This window comes from Leiobunum rupestre, chromosome 10 (genome assembly GCF_980474605.1).
Source record: "Leiobunum rupestre chromosome 10, qqLeiRupe1.1.hap1, whole genome shotgun sequence".
Lineage (NCBI taxonomy): Eukaryota > Metazoa > Arthropoda > Arachnida > Opiliones > Sclerosomatidae > Leiobunum > Leiobunum rupestre.
In genome coordinates, this window is record NC_143393.1 from 54,202,617 (window position 1) to 54,227,882 (window position 25,266).

General features: G+C 37.4%; 1 protein-coding gene across 1 annotated transcript; it reads right to left on the bottom strand.

Moving 5' to 3' along the window:
* Positions 1-17,922: 17,922 nt before the first annotated feature.
* On the bottom strand, positions 17,923-19,859 carry LOC149926213 (uncharacterized). The gene is made up of 2 exons (XM_090161901.1): positions 18,596-19,859; positions 17,923-18,155 (listed from the first exon to the last, which is right to left on the bottom strand). The coding sequence occupies exons 1-2, from the start codon at positions 19,857-19,859 to the stop codon at positions 17,923-17,925; spliced, it is 1,497 nt and encodes a 498-aa protein (XP_090018027.1).
* Positions 19,860-25,266: the final 5,407 nt, after the last annotated feature.

The window sequence follows — 25,266 nt, forward strand, 5'->3', positions numbered from 1 at the left end:
ACCGTAATAATCGGGGTAATCACAGATTTAATCACATTAACCAAACTGAGCACCAAAACCATAATCAAAGCGCTCATAATAATACTCACTAGCGTGGTTATAGCGGGCAACCACCTTAGCAACATTGGTAGTCAGGCTCCAAACACTCAATCCATTAATGGTAGAACAGGACCATATTTCAACCCGAACTTGACTTGTTACGGATGTCAAGAAGTCGGCCACGCTAGAATCGTTGTCCTAACCTTAGGAACCCTCCGAATCCGGTTCAGAGAAACGGAGAAACGGCCTCTGCCGCATTGACAGGCAGCAGGCCGCCATCTCAACAATGAGCACAACCCAATTAGCTAGCGCGGCAGTTTCTCCACCAGGGTACCCAGATATTTTTCATATGGGCCAAGATTTATTAGACATTTATTTGGACCCTGGTTCAACACATACGATAATTCATAATAGTCTCAAACCCTTATTAGAAAATTTAGGTTGTCAAACTTCCCAATCTGTTTTAGGCCTTCGTCAACCCGATGGAACCCTTTTACCCACTGATGGGGCAGTAACCGTCAATTTTGGTTTACCTAGAAAGCTGGTAAAATTTGAGGCAGTCTACTGCGCAAATATTCCCTACACTTGTATTTTAGGGAAAGATATATTAAGGCATACAGGCATGGTCGTAGACCACGAGTTGAGTAGTTTTTATTGGAAGGATCAGATTAATCATTTATTGAAATTTAAGGGTGGAATTAATTGTAGTAACTCCTTTAGGTCAGGTAGTTGTTTTAACTTAAGCGTTCAGCAGTTTGTTGATGATAAACCACCATCCATAAATATTGCTCCCAAGGAAAATTTTACTAACAATTCAATTTTCAACTTAGCAGTTACCGAAGGTTTAATTGATGAAGACGAACTTTTTAAAGCGTTAGAAGCCGCCCCGGTAAATATAGAACAACGAGAAATATTATAATCCCTAGTTAACAGATTTAAACCTATATTTTCTACAATACACGGACGCACAGACCGCGTTCAACATTATATTGATTAGACAAATGATAGGCCAATTTCGAGCCCCCCGTATAGGTTATCTCCCGCAAAGCGTGCAGAAATTGATAGAATCATCGACGAGATGATTACTCTCGACATTATTGAGCCCTCTTCTGGTCCTTTGGCCAGTCCCACTTTGTTGGTGGGTAAGAAAGATGGCACCCAGCGACTCTGTATAGATTACAGAAAAATTAACTTAATTACAAGACGCGAGGTCTATCCGTTACCACGGATAGACGATATTCTCGATTCGCTACACAAACCCAACTTTGTTACGACCCTTGACATGCGTAGTGGTTACTGGCAAATGCCAATTTTTGGGGGCATAGGGACATAGAGGATTGTATCGGCCTAAAGTACTCATGTTCGGCCTTTGTAACGCACCCGCTTCCTTCCAACGCCTAGTAAATTCGTTATTTTTGGATATGTCGGGACGTGGCGTAAGCGCGTACCTGGACGATATTATTGTAGCATCTGCAAAAAGACGCAATTCTGCCAAAAAGAATGCGCTATTTTAGGACATATAGTGAACAACTCCGGAATAATGGTCGACCCAGCAAAGACTGAAACGATGCGAAATTTTCCAACTCAGAAAAATGTTAAACAGCTTCGGCGTTTCTTAGGAATGGCATCCTACTACCGACGTTTCGTTAAGGATTTCGCCAAAATTGCTAGCCCTCTGAACGCGCTGTTGCATAATGACACTCTATGGAAATGGTCTGCTCAGCGAGAAAGCGCTTTTAACGTTTTGAAAGAGCGCTTGTCCTGATTATAATCACCCATTTAAAATTTTTACCGATGCCTCACTGACAGGCCTCGGAGGCGTCTTGGCTCAGCACATCGATGGTCAGCGCGGCGTTATTCAGTTCGCGAGTAGGTCACTAAGCGTCACTGAGCAAAAATATTCTACGACGGAGCGTGAGTGTCTTGGAGTTGTTTGGGCCATAGAGAAATTCCGCCCGTACGTCGAAGGCACTCACTTCGAAGTCTACACGGATCATTCGGCACTAAAATGGTTTCCTCGTGCTCCTGACCCAACGGGCAAATTCGCTCGTTGGAACGCTAGGTTGATGGTTTTTTACTTCACGATCCACCTTGTTCCAGGCACTGATAACGTGGTAGCCGATTTGTTATCGCGGATCCCCGAAGGAGAAGTAAATGACATCGTCGGTGTACCGAAGTCTACCCCTATAGTTCGGTTCGATAAAAAAGAATTAATCACCGCGCAGCAAGCTGATTAAAATTAGGAGCGTTAATAAGATATATGGAGGATAATGAAATCCCAGCTAACGTTTCCATCAGAAATTGGGTTGAAAACGTTGCGCCCCGTTGCGATATCCGCGATAGAATTTTATACCAAGACATCGGTAAAGCCGACCGAGTCGAATGGGAAACATTTCGAGTTTTAGTGCCTACATCCTTACGCGCTAGGATTTTGCATCTTAAAGACGATATCCCATCCGCGGGACATTTCGGCGTCAAAAAAAACATTAAAACGCATCCAAAGTCAGTATAGTTGGGATGGTATGCCTCGGGATGTTCTCAAGTACTGTCGTTCGTACGATGTTTGTCAAACGCATAAGGTTTCTCATCAGGCGCCCCCGGGTCTAATGAAACCCAGCGCTATTCCGCAGCCATGGGAAGTAATTTCTATGGACCTTAAAGGTCCTTACCCGCGTTCCAACATTGGCTTTCGTTATATATTAGTAGCCCCGGGATCGTTCGACATTTAGTCGACGATGTATTTTCTCGGTTTGGCCTTCCCGCAGTCGTTGTCTCGGATAATGGAAGTTCCTTCGTGTCTAAGTTAATGGCAGCTGTTTTCAAAAAGCTTCATTTTAAACAGCGGTTTACTTATTTTATACACCCCAATCGAACCTCACCGCAAGGTTCAACGCGACTAGAGGTATACAAATTTCGGCCTATGTGACAAACAATCATAAAGAGTGGGATAGTGGATTACAGCAATACGCTATGGCTATGCGAACCGTCCCCTCTGAAACCACCGGATACAATCCGGCCGCTTTGATGTTCGGTCGTGAGCTCCGAACTGCACTCGGTATACAAAGCGACCACGATCCCGACCACTTTTTGAGCGCTGACGTAGAAAAAGTTCATTCTCTTAGGGTTGTTAAAGATGTAGCCAAAGCACTAGAAAACGCCCGTAAAATATTGAGAAAGCGTAAACTATTCAGAAGGCTTCTTACGATAAGCGTCATCGGGATGTCGAATTAAATGCTGGCGATTTAATATTAATCAATCGAGCAACGCGGATAATTATGCCGTGAAACTTGCGCGGAATTTGATGGACCGTACAGGGTGGCCGCGAAGTTGTCTAAATGGACATATTGGTTAGCGGACGGTAAGGGAAAACTTTTGTAAGGGACCCATAATATCCGCCAGTTAAAACCATATGTCCAGCGAACGGATTGTATTTTAAGGGATTCAGATATGTATGGAAATGTCGATGCCCCTGTAGTTACTAGCTCCCCGGCAAGCTTTGGTGTTCACAACCTTCGTCAACGAGACCCGCAAACTGGAAGACTCAGACGATAGTGTGCCTCATGGTATGTTTTTTTTGGTTTGTTGTAGTTTCTAAAGGCCTGTTAAAATGGTGCACCAAAAGATTTGTAGTTATTTCATTTGTGCTAATATTTTTACTTTATTTTTTATTGTTTATCCATTACTGTTAATGAAGTGGTCTCAAGGGGACGTTCGACTAAAGTAGGGGGGAATTGTAATGCGAAATATCCAAATAATAATAAATATACTATCCCCTTTCCCCAAAATAATTGCTGGTCGAATATTTTGGTGATTGGTGATTCGGTTGTTTGTGTTTTGTGGGATAGCAAGTAGATCACAGCGCCCCTTTCACTCCTTATTGATATGCCGACGTACCTAAGACCACTTGTTGGATTGCCATTTATATTTCTTATACATTTTATATTATAAATTATTTATTGTGTTAAAATATGCCTACATGTATTATACCAATTTTTACGTTTATATTTATTCTCAAAATTGAAGGGTTGGACAATAATACGCGAGATAAATAACGCGCGCTCGGACGCGAGCTAAAAATAAACTGTAAAGCTTGTTTTCCACTAGCGCGCGTCATAATGTTATTTTCTTTACGCGCGTAAAAACGTTTGAACGTTTCAAAGCTGAGAAACGCGTCGTTGCGCGCGCGAGTGGAAAACAAGCTTAACGGTTCGGATTTTGATTTGAAAAGGACTCCATTTTATGATCGGAGCCAAATAATTTTTATTCAACTCATTTTGTACGTTAAAGTCGTGTTTTGTTTAAACTTCGAGTTGTTTACATGTTGACTTGAAGATAAGGGCAGCAACAATCTATATTGGCAAATTCGTTATGCCCAACTATCCAGCGGCTACTTTCAAGACATTGTACGAGATACCATCGCCACCAACATAAATTATGTGTTCTGCTGTTCCGAAACGTCAACAATTAATAAAAAAGAACGAAAGGAGATACTAATGAACGAATACGCCCGGACTACTCTTATCTTATAAATGTAAATATTTCGGTATGACATACACCTTAAGCATGTGTAATTTTTGCGCCGGTTTGAGCGGCGATTTAACAAGTGTATCAATCGAGTTAAATATTTGCTTGAGGTTGGACGACATTTACCTCGAGGTGAGTAGTTTACACCCAGGTATGTCAGTAAAGAGTCATAGGATGTGTGATGGATGACTTCGCTATTAAGCTTGAATTGAACACTAGTGTCATTAATGTATTTTTTCTCTTTGCCCAGGTTTTTTATGCATAGGACACGGCACTTCACCGGATTGGCCGACAGGCCTCTTTTCCCGAGGAGCACCTCGAGCAGTTGCAGCAACGTATTCATGCCGAAGCGCGTTACCGACACTAGGATTATATCGTCCGCGAAACATAAGATGTTGACGCGGAGGTGATGGATCTTGTAACCGATATACGATGGCATCGATCTCACCAATTCGTCGATGACACAATTAAACAAGAATGGACTCAACGGGTCCCCTTGTTTAACACCATTGTTGACGTTAATTTGCTCCGTGTGAGTTTGACCACATGTAATTGACGTACTGCATCCCTTATAGGAATTAGTGATGTATTGTACGACTTCTTCCAGCCAGGCCGCTCTTACTGCACGGGCGATCGAGTCATGACTGACGCTATCAAACGCCTTGCTGTTATCAATGGAAGCAATCACAAGGTCATTCCGCCTACGCTTGGCGTCGTTGATGACGTAGTCCAGGATAATGGTATTTCCGCTCAGGCCATCGAAGAACTGAAAAGCTTGCTGGGACGTGTGCAAATCCACAGCTTTAAGGAAGCGACGAGCCAGAATCCCATGAAACATCCTGACCTGTAACGTACCAATCGTTATCGGCCGCCAGTTTTTGGCTGAGGATAAGTCGCCTTTCTTGGGCAGTAAGACAGTTCTGGAACGTTTTAGGTCGTCCGGAAGGTTTTTACTGTACAGGAGCACATTCATCAGTAGCGTTAAGAGTTCCATGTCCATCTATTTAAGATCAGATAGCGTAACACCATCTGGGCCTGGAGTTGACGATTTCCAAAGACAGAAAGCAAGTAGTCTTCTCAGCTGTAAGGGGGTAATACGTATCCCCTCTCCTCGGTCTACGAATGATTCGCTCCTCGTCCCTCTTTGAGTCACTAGAAAAGAGACTGCCGTTGACACGATTAATGTCCTCCAGTGAGGGATGAACAGGGACATCATAATCAGGGTTCAGAATTTCTTGAGCGAGCTTCTTTTTATTAAATTTAAAGAGTTCTTGAAAGCGTTGATATTTTTCTCAAAATTCAAAGCGACGACAAGGACGTTTAGGCAGCATTTCTGGTGGGTTCCGACGATCTCTTGAGTTATCTCGCCTAGTCTATGAGGACTTGGGAAGATACTGCGCAACAGAGTTTATTTGAAAGCCTAATTATCTCACCGCGAACGCTGCGAGCTTGACTAGAGAAATTTGAAATCACCATTTTCTCGCGCGTTTCGGCTGGAAGTTACCAGCTTGTAGAGCCTAGAGGGGAGAGTGCGGTGGAGAGTAGAACCTTGGTAGAGCGGCCGCAAATATCGGCTTGCTAATTAATAGGTAAACTATAATTATTAATTTAAATATGTTAATAGATTTTATAGAAATAAGCAAAATAGAACCGTATTTTATTTTTTTCAGAATTGATATGATAATTTTTGGAGTATGATCACTTTTAAGGCTTAACAGAAAGAGCCAAGGGTTCTTTTATGAAAGTTACCAGGTATGTTACCAATTACCAAATTGTTTTTTTTGGTACTATTTTATAATAAGTGTTAATTTTAAGAAAATTAATGTAAATCAAAATGTTGGTATGCATGGTACCATGTTGTACTAACAGCAAGAAGACAAGGAAAAGGAAGTCATAAGAAAATGAAGCCAACCCTATTAGCTTTTACGTTTTACCGAGAGACGAAATATTTAAAATAAAATGGATAAGTGCAATATTTCAAAAGAGTTACTGTGATGAAATTGCTCCCAACGGAGATAACAAGGTGTGTAGCCTCCATTTCAAAGATGAAGATTTTAGCAAATCTTGCGTAAGAAAACGTTAACACCCTGATGCAGTGCCTTCTGTGATAATTCGAGTCTAATTAATAGTCAAGTTGTGAATAAAAAAGTCTGTGATATTAGATAAAGCTTCAGCAATCTAAGAAGTAGTGGTTTTAACGATTGCATGGACGCTAGGTCATGCTCTTTAGGCCTTGAACATGCCCTTAAGATTGGAATCCTAAAAGCGTCTACATATTCCAACGCAAGCCGCGGACACAACATTGAAGTTACAGAAAATGTTGGCAAAAATACCAGAAAACAAATTGAAGAGCACAAAGAAAACAAAGATCTCTGAGTTGTGACCCAGGCTGAAGAAATAAAAACTCTTCTTTCGCCGTACCTTTGGAAACTTTTGGAGATGATGGAGAAAGTTACGGACAATGGTAAAGTGTTAAATATTTGTCTAATCAGATGTCTCGACTAGAATTCTAAAACTCACAATTTCAGATTATTATTATCATAACTAGAAGATATTCCAAGACTGATCATTACGTGCGTCTCCAACCGGGTAAGGGAAAACAGACTATCTACGTTTCCTAACATCCTGCAATCCAAATAAAATTGACCCTCGTCGAATGTTGTATAAATGTATTACACGGGACAATTTAACTGTCAGAACGACATCGTAAGCGGCTTAAGAAACAGCGCAGTTATACGAAACGTGTCAAAGGAGAACGTTATATCAAACGAAGAAAAATTCTGGTTTAAAAGGGTGGTTTTCTACCATTTTTATTGGCACCACTGTTATCTTTCGTTAACTCAGTCGCGGGAAGTGCAATAAGCCGAGCTATAAACCGATAATGGCTCGAAAAATACTTCTAGTACCTGAAGATGTATTGGAGAGATTAAAAAACACTTCGCCTTCCAAAACTGAAGAAACACCTATACCTCAAAAAGAGAAGACACTCGGAAATGAAATCCATTCTAGATAATCCAGATTTAAATGAATCAGATAAATAAGCAATATCCAATCAAACTCTCCAACGACGTCGAACATTCATACGTAAAGAATTATTCACCCCCGATATTGAAAACTCTGGACGGCCTAAAACCTGGGTCGTTCAAATATCTTATGTTAGCGATGCAATTGCGCTATAACGAGCGACTACGGAAGATCCGAGATACATTAGATGGGCTAATTCAGGAGAGCTTTCTATTCGAGGACAAGTGATTGGGGGATCTAATATAATCGATCTCTTGTATGATGCTGTGAGAAAAACGCCTCGAACGACGATTGATCCTATATAGGAGTTACAGAGTTTTACGAGGGTATTCATAAGTCAAATATTTCAAAACGTTTAATTAAAAATCCTGTAAGATTGGCACTGTTAAAAACATTCGCTGTATTTTATACACCACCAAGTAGTTCAACGTTATTTTCACCTAGTCCTCTAAAACCTTGGATAAGTACTAAATAAAATATATTAACCTGATAATTTTGTTAAAATTTCATAGTATAAGCCTACAATGGAAGGTTGTGCAGAAACCGTGTCTTTAGGGCTTTTAGCTTATTTAACTAAATCATTTTCAAAATCACCGAAACTTATCACAGCTGTATTAATTAGCATAGTTATTATAATATTAGAATTAATTAATTTCCTTTTTTGGTGTTACATACCATTACATCAAAATATTATTCGATAAGGAGAAAGAACTTGAGAAAATCTATACTAATCCTGCAGACCCAGGGTCATTCGCTAGAGTTTGAGAGCTTTATAATTCATTGGAAAAAGCAGGCTGCATAAACCTGCTAGAAGACAACTCAAACTATTGTTTATGGAATTGATGAACAGTGGCAAGCGGACTTGGCAGGTTTTCAGAAGCTGTCTAAATATAATTCAGGATTCCGCCACGTATTATGTATGATCGACATATTTAGCAAACACGCTATGGCGGTAGCGGTTAAAAATAAAAAAGCTTGGAACGATTTGAGCGTTACTTAAAGTTTTTGAAAAAGGTCATTAACCTAAACGTATGCAATCTGATCATGGCAATGAATATGTATGTAAAGAAGTTCAAAGTGAATTAGAAAGAAAAATAAACTTTTCGCCACCCATTCCGAAGTTAAGGCGTCGGTAAAAGAACGCTTTATAAAAACGTTCAAATCTTGTCTATATCGATATTTTACACAGAATAACACCCTTAAATATATCGACGTTGTAGATGATATAATAAATGCCTATAACAATAGTTATCACCGATCTCTTAAATGTAAACCTGCGGAAGTTACACCAGAGAACTTTGCCGAAATTTGAAGAAACCTTTTCGGATCAGTTAATTTTTAACCTCAAATGCGTATGCATACGCATTTGAAATTAGAGATATTTGTAGAGTAAGTAGAAATTTATCAATTTTTGATAAGAAATATCACCCAAATTTTACTACCGAATTATTCAAAATATCTGAGACCACGTGACCCGCCTGTATATAAGTTGGTGGATTTAAATTAACCCCATTTTAGGAGTATTCTATCGCGAGGAGGTTCAGATTGTTGGTCGAGATTTAAAAGACTGTTACTTCATAATTGAAAAAGTAATAAAAAAGATGAACAAATCGGATGGTATCGTAGAACTGTATGTAAAGTGGCAAGATTACGACCCTACATTTAATTCTTGGATACAAGAAGTGGATTTAAAATGAGTTTTTACGTAACGCTACCTTCAGATTCCTTGTCATTAAATTACAAAGATAATAGCGTTGGTAAATTTTGAACGTATTTAGCTGAACTGTAAGATTTTAGGAACAGTACGAAGTTGGGTTAGCGGAAATAAGCTACCCTCGCACATGGCATAACGTTCGAAAACCTAATCTATTGGTTATTTAAGACCCTCTCGAATATGATAAAGTGGCCGATAACCCTCTAGTTAAAGACCCTCTCGAATATGATAAAATAATTGAAGTTCCCGCGGGTTTTTATAAAACTCCTGAAGAACTATTACATGTTATGGACGTGCACAACCAGGACGATAAAGTTACATTCGCTTATTTAAATAATTCTAATCGAATTAAAGTTAAATTGCAACCGAAAATCAGAGCTATAATTGGCCCCGATCTATCGATTTTACTAGATTTTAAGGATAGAAGAGATAATGATTTCACCATTTTAAATTCAATGATAGCCCCCTAACCAGTTAATATGGACGCTGGGTTACATTCATTATTCGTGTATTCTGATTCGGTTGAAAATAGCGTTGTCGGAGATAGTTTAGCACCTCTATTAAGAATCATAAACGTCGAAGGGAAAGCTGAGTCTAATAGGAAAACGGATAGTAAAATATTTTCACAACCTCATTACCTACCAGTCGTGTGTAATAAAATTCAGACTATAGAGATTAATATTACAGATGATTTAATACAGTTCCATTGTGGGAAAGCTCACGTTGTATTACTTTTTAGACCCCGCGAAATGTGGACTTCACTATAAACCCTCATTCTAGCTTAAGAGAGCGAACAGTTAACATCATGAGGTCTGGATTTTCTCCCTCCAAAACCGACTTTGAAAGTTTCTATTTAAATCAGGTTTTTTTCGGAGGAATACATGTACATAGAGGTTTAGCTGTGCAAAGAGGGCATGGTCTTGGTAATATAAGTACCGGAGCGAAAGTAGCTACCGATGTTGATAGCGGAGTCCCAATTAAAACAGCGCTTAAATCCCATTCTATTAACGCCGGAAAGGAAACTTTAGCTTCTGCAGCTGATGAAGCCATGAGACTAACGTCTTCAGCTACGGATCATATTAAAAGAATGACAGGTTCCGGAAATAAAAGGAAACGAACTCGATCGAAAAGCGGCATTTCAACAGCAGGCACGATAGAGAAAGGACGGTATATTTTTATAATGTGTATTTTACACCCGCACTCAGTTGAATGTATCAATTCCGAACTAGATTTTATTCAAGTAACCATGACATAATCTTCAATTATTGGTGGTGAATGGGTTGAGTATAATCCAATATCAAATATAGTTGATAATGCATCAATTAAATTATCGGTAACTCGGAAACGTATATAGACCTTTCACAAACTTTACTACATGTTCGAGTTAAGGTAATGGCCAATTACCGCAACCTGCGGTTCCAGGTGCTGCAAGCGGAGCCGCTGGAACTCGCTCCGAGAATTTGTTTCTTCATTCGCTTTTTAGCGACGTTCATGTATTTCATAATGAAAGATCAGTAACACCTTCCAATCAAAATCACGCTTATAAAAGTATAATACAAAATCTATTAACGTTCATTTTACTATCGGGATACACGTGGAAAGTTCGACCCATTTTTTATAACGATGGTTTCTCTAAACGAGCGAGTTTAGCGCGAAAAGGGGCTATTGACTTGTTACGGGTAGTCCATACTGATTTATGTCAACAACCAGGTTTTTTATTAAATAAGGTTGATTTGAAATTTAAATTCGATAAAAATAGAGTAGCTTTTTGCGTTCACTCCGATGTAAAATGTAAAGTATAGATAATAATAATCAGCTAGGCTAATACCCAAGACACTACCTAACGCCTAAGTCACCAAGCGACTTTTGAAGCCTTAATTCAGGTGGGCGGGTTACAATGCGTAGGAGGGTGGTGGCAAGCCCTGCATGCCACGCGAGCCAACAGCTCCCTACACTTACTATTTCCGTTAACCTCAACAAGTTTTTATGGAAGGGGAAACCGAAGAGCTCGGGGGAACACCCCTTAAACCTATCAGCTTCCCTTTATCTGAGGAAAGTAAAAGTGATACCGGAACTATCACTTGCTCAAGCCAAGGCATTACAATATGCAACGGCTAAATATCCCATAACTAGCTCGGAGTGCACCTCATTTTCATACCCGCCGTATTTATGGCTAGTGTACAAGACCATTTTTTTACTGGACAAGCACCCAAGAACGTTGTTATCGGGATTGTGGGACAAAAAGCGTTTCTAGGATATTTGAAAAAATCGCCGTACAACTTCCAACATTTAGATTTATCGAGCATTGGATTGTACATTGACGGTAGCAGCGTCCCTCATAAGGCGTTATCTCTAAACTTGGAGGAAAATCAATGTATTCAAGCGTATTGCAATCTTTTCATTCTAACTAATCAGTGGAACGTAGATGAAGGGAATCAGAGAAGTCGGCAATACTACGCTAACGGAAATTGTTTATTCGCTAACAATTTAACCTCAGATCTTAATAACAACGCTAATCACCTTCATCTTGTAAAAAACAGTAACCTGAGATTAGAATTAAAAATTGCAAAACCGTTACCGCAGACTGTTTCCGTTATAATTTACAGAGAATTCCAAAATTTTATTAAAATTGATAAGAATCGAACCGCTATTTTCGATTACTCGAGGTGTGATCGCGGCTGATAAACTACCTAAATATGTTAAAAAACTTCCTTCTCTATTTATCGTGAATACCTGGATTACACTGGGTTCTAATATATTTTTCTAAACATAGGTAAACAAATATATTATATTGATGTGTAACTGTTTATTATATGACATTCATCTATATATAGAAATACTGAATTCATGGATTCCTTTGGAAAACCACCAGATTATTTTAAATTTAATATATTTTTCAGCGAAATCGTAAGACTAACTTTTAATTATAATCAATCACAGAGTAATTCTAGCAACACATGCGGAGCGTTATGTATCTATTTTGATATAAACATATTTAAAGGGATACAAATGTAGGACATTGTGTCTAGGTTTGAGAAAGACAAAAATGTAAACGAAAAAAATGATTAAAGAGTTTGTGTATAAAGTATTCAATAAAATGATTAGAGTTTGTGTATAAAATTTGTTAATTTTTCATTTGAATATTTTAAAATAGTATTTTGTAAACACGAATTCACCCAATCGTTAAACACGGATTCCAAATTTGCCGGTATATGTATGATGGGTAAGACTTGTCAGAAAGACGGATTCTTGCGCATCTTTTATCCACGTCCTGAACGTCTTTGACCCTGTCTCCGGATAAAAGTCTAACACATCCATGAAGAAGAATGGTATGAGGTGTCGTACATAGCGTTATAGTACTTCAGTCATGTCACAAATTACATCGAGTTAATCAACCCCCTCGTCAAGGATTTGGTTCCAGTGGAAAAAAATGATTCGTATAATGTGTTATTTTTAAGTAAAAACCAATGTTTGGTCATAATTTTTATTCAATATTTTCAATATTTTTTTTATTGTTTTGACTTAAACAAAGCGCAACAATTATTGTTTCCAGAATGATATTTACAAATATTATCCATTTTAATTCTATTTAATGAACTTTACTTGGGATATTTTTCATCCTCCAGGTTTTTAACATTTTGCCCTAAAAGTTTGGTGAAAATAATTCTTTTCACCAAACCTTTGGTGAAGAAATTCGTTGACTTGGAGGAAATGAGAGAAAATACATCTGATAAGTCCTTGAAATCTATATCCCCTTCGCCAACGAGTAGTTCGCAAATAATACGTGAGATCCATGCATTGGTCCGACGATCCCGGTTCTGATACGGAAACGGTGGTTTTAAGTGAAAGAGTCCATTTTCACCTATCCCCGTCACGAGGAAGACCAACTCTTTGACGGTATATTCCCCGTTTGCACTAAGAAAATTTCCCTCGATTATGCAAGGCATCTTCTAAAAAGAAATAATTTTTCTTTTAATATGAAAAAATCTAGGGTATCCATAAAAACATTACTTACGAGGCTTTTTCTGGTTTTTTTAGTCTTCAAATTTACTTATGGTATTGATAGATGAGGTTAACCACCGTGCGCCCAACTTGTATATACTTTCCCATCTTATCCACACTTAATAGCGCCTTATACTTCCCAGATCTTATCTTTTAAGTACATAAACTAGATTAAAATCATGGAGACCACTATTGTACAATAAAAATTCTTTTATTAAAACAAATAAAATAAAAATTCGATTTTAGATTACGTCACCTTAAGAACCAGCATTTGATTGGCCCACGTCAATCGAGTTTAATGTAGTTTTTAAACATGGTAGACCGTTTCTTTACTCGTAAAGATTTTTCCCTTATATTCAAACGTTTTGGATAACTATTGCGTTGTTTGTTTTTATGGTTCCTCGATCCTCCATTTCCACATGTAGGAAACGATTTGCGGTGGACGATAATGTGTCGTTGTACAGGTAAAAGTTTGGGTTTCCTTCAGCCTCGGGGCAATTTGAAATGTTCACAAACGGCGGGCTATTCAAAAGTTACTTCAGGAAGTTCAGTGAGCCTAGTGGAACAACAACTCAGGACTATCATTACTGCAATATCCGGTTTTATTAAGAACACTTTATTTAGCATTGTTAAAATCGGTATTCGTTGAAAACTATCTCTTATGTTGTTTAACAGTGGAATTTTGAATTTAAGCATAGAACGAGACATTTATCTTGGCTTAGCTTCTAAGAGAAATAGCATATTATTAAATAGAAGGTAAAGTTTGAAAAATAAGACAACCTTATTATCAGTATGATTGTTGCTGTTTAATTCAATGACTGTCGTCAATTCGTCATAAGTTTAAATACAGGGTGTCTCAATTTGCTCGATCAGGCCATTTTTCTCAAAATGTAATTATGCTAGGGTTCTGAAATTTTCAGGGTTTATTTGTTAGGTATGGAAGGCTTTGGTTACTAAATTTCAGAAAAATCGAACGATTTTATGGCGTTTTGGAAAATTTATTGTTTCACCGGTAGGTGTCACGCAAAATGTTTCAATAGAAAAGTTGTAGGGCATAGTCGAAAGTGTAAAAATAATTTTGGTTCGGTTGAAAAAGACCTATTTTTCACTGAGTTTGGAGGTCGGGGGAAAAAAACAAGTTTTACTAGCAGGCAATAGCCTTTAACGAATTGTAGGTAACATGCATTTCAGTTATAAGATTTCGAAAAATAAACAAATAATAATTAGCCGAAGTGACAAATGTTTTTTAATGACTTCTACAAAATGTTTTCAAAAATGCCACCTTCTGATGCAATGCACAAATATAAGACGTTTGGAGAACACTCAAAAGACACCATTTTCATCCTTATCGAGCGACACTTCACCAAGGACTGCATGACGGTGATAGACAGCGCCGACTCGACTTCTGCAATTGGTTAATAATAATAATAATCAGCTAGGCTAATACCCAAGGCACCACCTTAGGCCTAAGTCATCATGCGACTTTTGACGCACACCAGGATTTTCACGATCAACTACTGATGTCCGACGAATGTTCATTCGGAAGAGATGGGCCTTTCAACGGTCAAAACCAACATATGTGGGACTACGAGAATCCACACTGGGGATTTCCTCACCGCCACCAAGTGCAGTTTCGCTTAAATGTGTGGGCTGGTCTGTTAGGTGACAGAATTATTGGCCCGTTCTTCCTGCCAAATCGTCTGAACGGTCGAAACTACTTTTAGTTCCTTCAAAATGAAATATTCAACGTGTTGGACGACATTCCTCTGGCCGAGTACAGACGCATCTGGTTCCAGCAAGATGGGGCGCCACCTCACCAATATCGTGACGTGGTTGCATATCTAAACGACGACTTTCCTGGAAGATGGAACGGAAGAACTGGTCCTGTTCGTTGGCCTGCAAGATCCCCTGATCTAACACCACTGAACTTTTTTCTTTGGGGATTCGTAATGGACTACATATACCAAACACCTGTGACGAGCGTTGAAGATTTACGACAAAAAATCATCGAAGCATGTCGCCGGGTGACTCCAGAAATGGTTCGGGGAGCATTTCGCAATTTGCAACATCGTGCATATTTGTGCATTGCATCAGAAGGTGGCATTTTTTAAAACATTTTGTAGAAGTCATTAAAAAACATTTGTCACTTGGGCTAATTATTATTTGTTTATTTTTCGAAATCTTATAACTGAAATGCATGTTACCTACAATTCGTTAAAGGCTATTGCCTGCTAGTAAAACTTGTTTTTTTCCCCCGACCTCCAAACTCAGTGAAAAATAGGTCTTTTTCAACCGAACCAAAATTATTTTTACACTTTCGACTATGCCCTACAACTTTTCTATTGAAACATTTTGCGTGACACCTACCGGTGAAACAATAAATTTTCCAAAACGCCATAAAATCGTTCGATTTTTCTGAAATTTAGTAACCAAAGCCTTCCATACCTAACAAATAAACCCTGAAAATTTCAGAACCCTAGCATAAATACATTTTGAGAAACATGGCCTGATCGAGCAAATTGAGACACCCTGTATAACAGTAATTATTATAATTAAGTAATTCTTAAGGAGCACTGCTAATTGTGTTATATATAAGAAAGCAGATACATTTTTTAACAAGCTAAATAATGAAAACATTAGTTGTTTTCTTTTACTGCTCTAGTTGGTGTTTATAGGCATTAAATTGGGATTATTATCTAGAGGTACAGAGACGGCTTCGGTAGATGTTGATTCGCGAAATAATTCAGTTTCACAAGTAAACTTTATCACTGGAGGCTCTGCCAAGCTGCCTGAGCTGGCGAGAAACTTTCGCGTAGCTTTGTTCATTTCAAGCCCTCCAGGGGCGGCGAAATAGGGGGGGGGGGGGTAAAGGGGTACATTGAACCCCCCAAATAGCAATGTACCCACTAAATTAACGTCTTTCTTATACTACGCTTGTGATTTTTTTGTAGTTTGTAACCCTGAAAAACGAAATTTTCACAGCAGCTACCGTACTTCTCTATAATTCTAGATTATGATGGCAAAGGGGCAAATTTAATGCACTGTGGAAGCTTGCAAATCAGAAGCTGAAGCATACTATTCGCATTGTTAGACCCCTTACACGGTTCAGCGCCATTCACCACCTAGACCCTATAGGTCGTAAATTGGTAGGTTACACAAGTTAGTTGAAGTGACGTACAACTTAGACATCCGATCCGGTAGAGTTGTTGTTTAAGTAACACGGCCCTTAGCCACTTCAACTACCTATAGACTAACATAAAAATTTGGTTTGACGTTGTAAAATTTCACTTGTGGAAATTGATTTGAATTAAAATTATTACTCTTAAGGTGTTATAGTTGTTATTTCATTTACATTTCACCTATTTAATTTCAAAATTGTATAATGTTATACTGCATGGGTAAAAATTATTTTGACCGAAAAATAGGATGTGGGTTTAAAAGTTATCCCTTGAAAGAAAAGATCATTAAGAAAACTTAAGAGTTTCACAATCTAAAAATAATAAAATTAAAAGCTTTAAGTTTTAAAAAAGATCTAATATAAGAGGGTTAATTAAACTGAAGAAAGTTTCAATTAACAAACGACACCTGTGTATGATGTAAGATAAAAAAGGGTAAAACTACTTTAGTTACACAGTAAAAACTTTACTGTGTAACTAAAGTAGTTTTACTATTTTTTATCTTAAAAAAGATCCATTAACTTAAGAACTGAAAAACTAATTGGTTTCCTACACACGTTTTGCTTTACTGTAAGAGTAGACTATCATTTATAGTAACCCTAGTAGCACAAAAGTGGCGGCCCGTCGGCCGTCGGCAAAGAGTCCGCCGACTGTGTTGGGCAACCGCTCTTTTAAGAGTCGAAATGTCCTATCGGGCCACCAACCGTTTCGCTGTTGGGGAATTTAAAATTAACTGTCTGTGTGCCGCCTCGCCCCCGCCTGTTTGCTGCCCCCTCCCACAGGTAAGCCACTACTAACCATCAGAGAGGGATCGCTTTATGCGATATAGTGAATCCTTTCTTTCTGATATTATTCAATTAACATTCAAAAAGTGAAAACACTTATATATCCACATGCATATTAGGTATTTATATATGTTTTAATAATCATAAACATTTATCATGAAAGGTAGTTTTTATTTTTAACATGAATTTTAATGATAAGTTTCTTTCTTTCTTCTACATAGTAGTTAGGCTTCCGAATCTTCAGATTCTCTATTAATCTGCTTACGTCGTCTTGCTCGTTTTTCTCTTTCAGCTCTACCCCCCTCTCTCTGTCACCTGCCCGTTTAACCCAAATTTTTATGACTTCCTCGACTTCCATTTCCTTGGCTCCCTTGACATTTTTTATGACTGCTCCTGCGTATAAAAAAATTTGTGAAATTTGAAATTTCCAAAGCTGTTTGAAAGTATATTACTTATGATTGTCTTTGCTTATCAATTTCTTAAAGGGGTATTTGCCATTCATTCCAACCCAATTAAACTTGATAATTAAGGAATGCGAAAAGACCTTCTTCAGTATGTTTCTGCAACATCGGGACATTTTTCTACCACCATGTGTTGCAAACTTATTAATCTTGGGAAGAAAAGTTCATTAATGTAATCTTACATACTCGCTTATATATTAAATAGGTATGCAAGTTTCATTTTCTGTTTTAGTTCTTTCATCAGGAGTTTGCAAAATTTCCTCTAATATTTCAAGGTCTTCGATAGAATTAAGAGGTAATTCAGGGAAACCTTCAATTTCTAAATCCTCATCAGCTCTCTGATTGGCTAAGGTTTCCATTTGTTTGGATAAAACATCCAATTTGGTAACTGAACCAGAAGTAGTATTTTGGAACACTTCCGGTCTTAGTTCTAAAACAAAATAAGAATTTAAAATGTGCTATTGTTATTTTCAAATAAACATTTTCTACATGGTAAAAAATTAGGTTGTAACTAAAATATTAACTAGAAATAAATGCCCCTGAATAAACATGAAACTATTTAAATATAGTTCTCAGAATTTTTCCATTTTTAATTAAGGAGTTTTAGGAAATTTTTGCTGATTAATATAACATATTACATTATTGTCATATAAATTAAAGATTATGTTTCAGTACCGTAACTAATATGGGAAGATAAAACTTTCAATGGGTCGAAAAAAGGCTCGTTTTGGTTCGACCTCAACTCGGTAATTTTCTCTAGCGTCACTCCATTTCCAGATTGTCTAGGCTCTTCATTCACCAAACCACTAGTGCTTGTACCCGGTTAAGACGGATCAAAATTTATTTCGTTATTGACGTAGCTTTGGCTACTTTCTTCATTTCCTGTGTTAGAAGTAGAAGACCCAAAGAAGAATCGAACCATGTTTTGGTTTGATAGACCTGAGTGTTCCCCGTCATTTAGGCCTAAATGTTCCGATAAATCCGCAGAACTACGAGGAAAGTTTGGTAGGTAAGCTTCTTTAGGAATACTATTTGGGTTGAAAAGATGAATTCCACTTGCAGAGAAACCAGAGCTTACATTTCCTTTTGTAAGGGCTTTATTCCACGCAATTGTAAAAACTGCAAAAAAATTTGAATGCCGAAGTGTAAATCCTGGTGAGCTACACATTCTATTTTGGCACTCCAAATCCCAGGCATTTTTACATGGCCAAAACACGGTTCTATCTAAAGGCTGCAAAAAATGTGACGTGTGGGCTGGAATCTCAACTAAGATAATATTGTTTTCTACAGCCAACTGAATTAGCTTTAAAAAGTTATGAGAACCATGCCCATCTAAAATTAATAGTTTTGGCCTTTCGTTTCCTATGTTTGGGAGGAACGTGTTTTGGAACCAAAGTTCAGCTATCTCTTGCATTGTCCACCCACTGTCGCTCACACTAAATTTAGTGTCCGGAGGTGAAGCGTCAGTATCAAATCCCAGAATAACGGCTTTAGTTTTCCCTTTAATTATCAAATGAGGCGGAACGACATCACCGGACGCATTTCCAGCTGCAATGACAGTTATTAATTCTCTTTTTCCAGTACTCCTGACGTTCAGGTGTTTGGATCCTTTCCTTGAGAGAACAGTTTTTGGTTTTTTTTCGAGTTGTACCCCAGTTTCGACTATATTCCAAATTCTTTCAGGCTTGTCTTGGAGTTCATTTGACTCTTTTTGTTCTTTTAGAGCTTTGAAATATGAAGCAACCAGGTGTGGGTTCATTTTTTGATGTCGAATGCTCGATGTTGCCTCTGGTTTTCGCTTACCAATATCTTTATTGCGCGTTTTGAAGAGACGCCACCACTTGTCTGATGGATTTCCATTTTTAAAGGGGATGTTTCTTTTGGTGGCTACTTTACCCGCAAATTTAAGAAATTTCTTCTTTCCAAAGCCAAGACCCATGCTAGCTCTATTACATGCGTAATCTACTAATTTCCTTTCATCTTCTTTCGTGATATTAGGTTTTTTCCCAGGTCTACTTTCTAAATTAACTGCACCATTTAAACGTCTTTTTAAAGATGACCTTGGAAATTTAAATAATTTGGCGGCCTTTCTTTCAGACATTTTTTCCAGTACAGCTTTGACTGCATTTTCCATATCGGGTAGAATATTGGTAATATTTTTTTCCCATATTAGACGAAGAATCGTCGTCCATGGTTGAAAATCTAAATTTTAGAAAATGTGTATGCTTAATTAAGTCTACGCCTATCTCAAGTTGTAATAGCCTTTAGGCCTAATATTCAATTTCATTTAAATACATTTGAATGTTCCGCATATTTCAAATATTAACCATTTCTGAACCGGTCCAGAAATGGTTTATAAAGTGGTCCAGATATTGTCAATTGCTAGGTCCGAAATAGGACCACACTGGTTCACAATAGGGCAAATCGAATAGTTTCTTAAAGGGAATATAACCCGCAAAGCAATCTTTACGGAAGACCCCTTCAATTTTTCAAATGTCCCTGTACAGTGGCGCCAAACATTTTTATAGCCAAAGGCAAGAGCGGCCAGAGCTGCAAGCGTTGGTGTTCCACACCAAATACCTGAGGTTATATTCCCTTTAAAAAAGATTTTTTTAAGAATAATTATATTTTTTTAAACTTAAAACTATTTTTAAAAATCAACTCAATTACTTACGCAAATAGTAAATGCAATGTTATATCAATTTTTTATCACGAAATGCATTAAAATTCATGGTTTCCTGGAGCTCGAAGTGAAAGTTCCGTTTAAAAATTTGGCGGGAACTCAACACTGGTTTTTAATTACCAAGGTGCGCATGACGGCTTTTAGCAAATTCGGTTGGTTGAAATATATTGAGATTTCTACATATTTACTGCCATCTATTTGGAAACATTATTTATGACAAGAACGAAGAGGTTTAGCGGTTTATTTAAAACGCTAAATAAATGTTCGAGCTATAACCTATAATTTTTTATAAGAGTTTTAAAAAGGTCGTTCAGAATTGATCGTGGTCCAATTTAGGTCACTTTGCCCTATTCTAATGAACGTAAGTGCAACCGTAATGCAATTTCAAAAAAGAAAAACGCTATTAAAACCGAAACAAGAAAAGGAAATAGGTAAGTCTTGATCACGAAACCTTTATGCAAGATCCAATTTGCACCGTAAATGAAACCGTGTTTATAAATTTAAAAAAATAGTTTAAATCAAGTTTTTATGGTTTAATATAAAAAATCCTGATCGTGATTTGGTTTTTCCCCAACCAGATTTGAACTTTAAAAATTCATAGTCCCTAAATATCGATTGCATAGTATTAAGTTAACGTATTCAGAAAAACTCTTTAAATCATATTCAATGAAATGGAATAAGATTTTCTTTTATAAACCTTTTCAAGTTAAAGCGCAATTAATAAATCTACTTGACAACTGACCACAACCATGCCCTCAAACACCCAGTGGCGTAGCCAGGGGGGGGGCACAGGGGGAACATGCCCCCCCCCGAAACGTATGGTCGTACGTACAAATATTTTTATTTTTTTACTCTTTTTTTTTCAATGGTGTGCCCCCCCCCGAAACAAAATCCTGGCTACGCTACGGCAAACACCATTTTGAATCCGCTGAATTAGGTGGATAAATACGCTTTGATATTGGCAATTGGGAAGTCGCTTCAAGATTTCTCAATAGCTCTTACTGAAAACGGTGCTAATCCTAAACGCTATAGATGATGGAGGCCTTAATTGTTAAATGTAAAGGACAAAAATGGCTTTACACCTCTGCATTTTCTGAGATTTCAATCAAAAACGTTTTTACCCTTTTGCTGCAAAGAGGTGCTGATCTATTCCTCCCAGATAACAATAGGCGTTAACCGATTGATGAAACTCTTAATGATAATCTTAAAAAAAATGTTCGCCTTGGGGTAACACTTGGCAGGCGCGTAGGAACGTTTTAGAAGTTGGGGGGGGGGGGTCAAAGGGACCCGAAAAGGGGTGTCTCTGGGGGTCGATAAAATAAGATTTGATCAAAAGGTAAGCTGAGAAGTATTAAGAAATAAATCAGTTTAAGTTAAATTGAAAAACACGTTAATTTAAAAAATAATCTTAATTTTTTATTAAACTTAATTAAATATTGTATTTACAAACATTTCTATTCATTCCTACTTTTTTCCTTTTTTTGTCATTTTGTACATTTAATTCTTAGATCTTACCATAAATTGATACTCTGTAATCGTTTTTATGAACGAATTCGGATACTAAAGAGTCGACGTCTAAATGGTCCACCATCTCCTTATACACTGAGGCATAAGTGATTTAGGCGCTTTTGGTTCATTGTACTTCTTACATATGTAAAAACTCGTCTTAAGACGGAAAATGATCTCTCGGCTGTGGCTGACGTTGCAGCCATAACTAATAGCAAATTAAAAAGCTGATGCGTTTCTGGCAGTAAGCTTCTAAATTTAATTACAATGTCATTAATCATTTCGGGTAATTTCCCATTTTCAAAAAGGGTTGGCAGTTGGCTTAACTTGTTGTTTATTTTCAAATCCGTAATCGGTTAATAAGGCTTTTCTAACATCATCAGCGTCATCACTTTCCAAATATAACACTATGCCGAATGAGTAGAGTTTGCTCTCGAATCTCGTATTTATCAAATCCAGGTTGTTGAAATCGCCTAGATATTTCCTTATATATTAAATCTAAGACTTCAAAAAACACAACTCTCATTTTATCTTTGGGTGTATCTGGTCTATGGGGATCGGATGGAGTAGAACTCTGTTCTTATCTTTTAGGCGGACGACGGACACGAGGTAAAGTAACGGGAGTTAAATCGTACTTCGATTCGGCTTTTAACATGTTTATCCAAATATCTTCAAATGACTTCTCATTTCCCATGTTCTTTAAATGTAATAAAGTAAATTTGACTGCCTCTTTCGCTCCGGAAACCGTCTGTGTTGGACCTTCCAGTATAAGACTTAGACTTCATTCTTCTCCAATTGTTCAAGTAGTCCTTTAGCAATGGGAGAAACGGGTTCTTTCGCTTCTTCGAGCTTTAGTAACATTTCCAGGACTGCTGGATACGTATCTAAAATGCTAGATATGGACGCCACTCTAACTGTCCATCGTGTAGGGCACAACGTTTTCGGGAGTTTAGATGGTAAGTTTTCATCTTCTGCTTGTATCTCTAGAAATTGATGTTTTCGTTCTGGCGTCTTCATCACGGCTGCTACGTCGTGGATCCATTGCATACAATTTCGGAATAATGGTATGGCTTTTGTTACATCTTGTAGGGCCAAATTTAGGCTATGATTATTGCAGTGGACGTAGAGAGCTAATGGTTGAATTTCATTTATTCGGCTCTGAACACCTCTTTCTTTGCCGGACATATTTGCTGCTCCGTTGTAACATTGCCCTCTTAGGTTGGAAATTGGTAAATTACAACGAGTAAGGACATCTAGAATTATTTTTGTAAGTGTCTCTCCGGTTGTATTGTTAGTATCGTATAATCCCAAAAAATATTCTTTGGGTTCTAGAATATTTTGAACTGTACGAATACTAATTGACACTTGTTCATTCCCTGCTATGTCGGTAGTTTCGTCTACAATCAAACTAAATTTAGTGTCTCTTATTTTATCGAGGACTTTACGAAGCAGCAAGTGAGCTAAATCTTCAATAATCTCATTTTGAATTACTGGACTGGTTAATGGTTAAGATCTACTTAACCATGTTTTTAACTCTGGGATATCATTTGCGCGTAACATAATTAACTGGTTGAAGTTTCCATTTACGTCATCGTAAGAGCCCCTGATTGCCAAACCTTGTCTACTTAGGTACTTCAAATATTGCAGTCATTGCCTTTTTAGCTTCCGATCTTTGAATTTCTTCCTGAATAGATATTTTGGTAATTACAGGAGTCAAAGTTGCTTTCGCCAAATTTTTTTCAACAGCTTCATTGTGAGCTTCAGATTAATTGGGTTTCTTAAACTTATTTTCAGCTTTTTCCAATTTTTAATACCAATTGAAATAAAGTTTAATTCAACTCTTTTAGACGATGTAAAAATATTTGTGCGCCATAACGCACTCGTGACATAATACACCGACCTCATCGTTTTCGTAATGTAGCCAAGGAAAATCAGTATACCACCGTTGCGAAAAATGGTGCTTCTGGCGATCGTTTTCATACGGTTTAACTGGATAAGGCTGATTTTTAATATCATGATTGACTAATAATTCATTGAGCTGCTTGCAAGACACTTGGGTGTGCGGAACCTCACCTGAGTGACCTTATTCAGATATAACATCTAGATAAGTAGATATTAAATGAAGTAATGAACAATATTAAAATGGAACTGCCTTGGGGCCCGCACAACAAGGGGGTCCGCACCACAAACTGGAAATTTTAAAACAATTACGATGATGCACATTTTTAGAAATATTTGATTAATTGGTAACAATGATTATGTGTCTTGGTCACACTTACGAAATGGAAAAACTGTGGAAAATGTGGATTTCGGTTGATATTTGTGGAATGTTCTAGAAAAACTGTTTAAGTATATAAAGTCTGCAAATGCAGGATGATCTGTATTCATTTCTGAATTTGATCTTCGATAGAAAGTAGGTTATCTTCATCTTTCTAGATATAATGTACCATTTCTACGAGTTAAGTCTCCATAAAAATAACGTCTCGACTCCCATCGTGTAAACGTTTGTATCTCATTTATTAACTAAGTTTAGAAATGGATACCGTGATCTTAAAAATAAAACAGTTAGTTTTTTAATAAATAATACAAATTGACAAATTTCTGAGAAAAAAAATTCAGTGAATATCGGTAATGTTTTTTTCTATTTTTTTCTATTATAATTTAAGGATATGTTTAAATTTCTACGTTTTGTATCCGGTTCGTGGTTGCAACTCTGGTAGGGAGGGTCCACAGTGGCCCACACCCCAAGTCTACCTTGGGGCCCAAATTTGGTTTTAACGGCCCTGGCTTGAACTAATAAGAAAATTACAAACCTAAACTAGCTGTCGTGGACCAACCGTCATTGTTGTCGCTTTCCTCATTTTCGACATTTTGAGTCAGCTTTGGCCCTTTGTTAAAAAAGTCAAGAATTGTCTTTTTCGAAGTGATTATTTTAGTAATTCAGTTTTGAAAACTAGAATTGGCGAATAATTTATTCCACCAAGTTTTATCATAATAACACTGATTCACTGGTCACAGAAATTAAACTTACAACGTCCAATCTAAATTGGAACAGGTACTGGGTTAAAATTATGTTTGCCTACGACGGGACGTAACGAGGTTACGACGAATAATATAAAATCCGTCGTCTGCTTTAGCCGCCTTCAGTATAAGAGTAGAGTCCCAGTGACTCTCAGCCAATTTAAAACGTAACACCCACCATGTACTGTCAAATAGAAATTTAGCATAATTCTTAGCTCATAACATAAACTAGTAAAGCATTAAATTTAAACATTTTATGAATCGTTGTTAATTTAGTTAACGGTTCCAGCGAATGTAAATTAATAAAGCAAATTATCAATTTTAGAAAGTA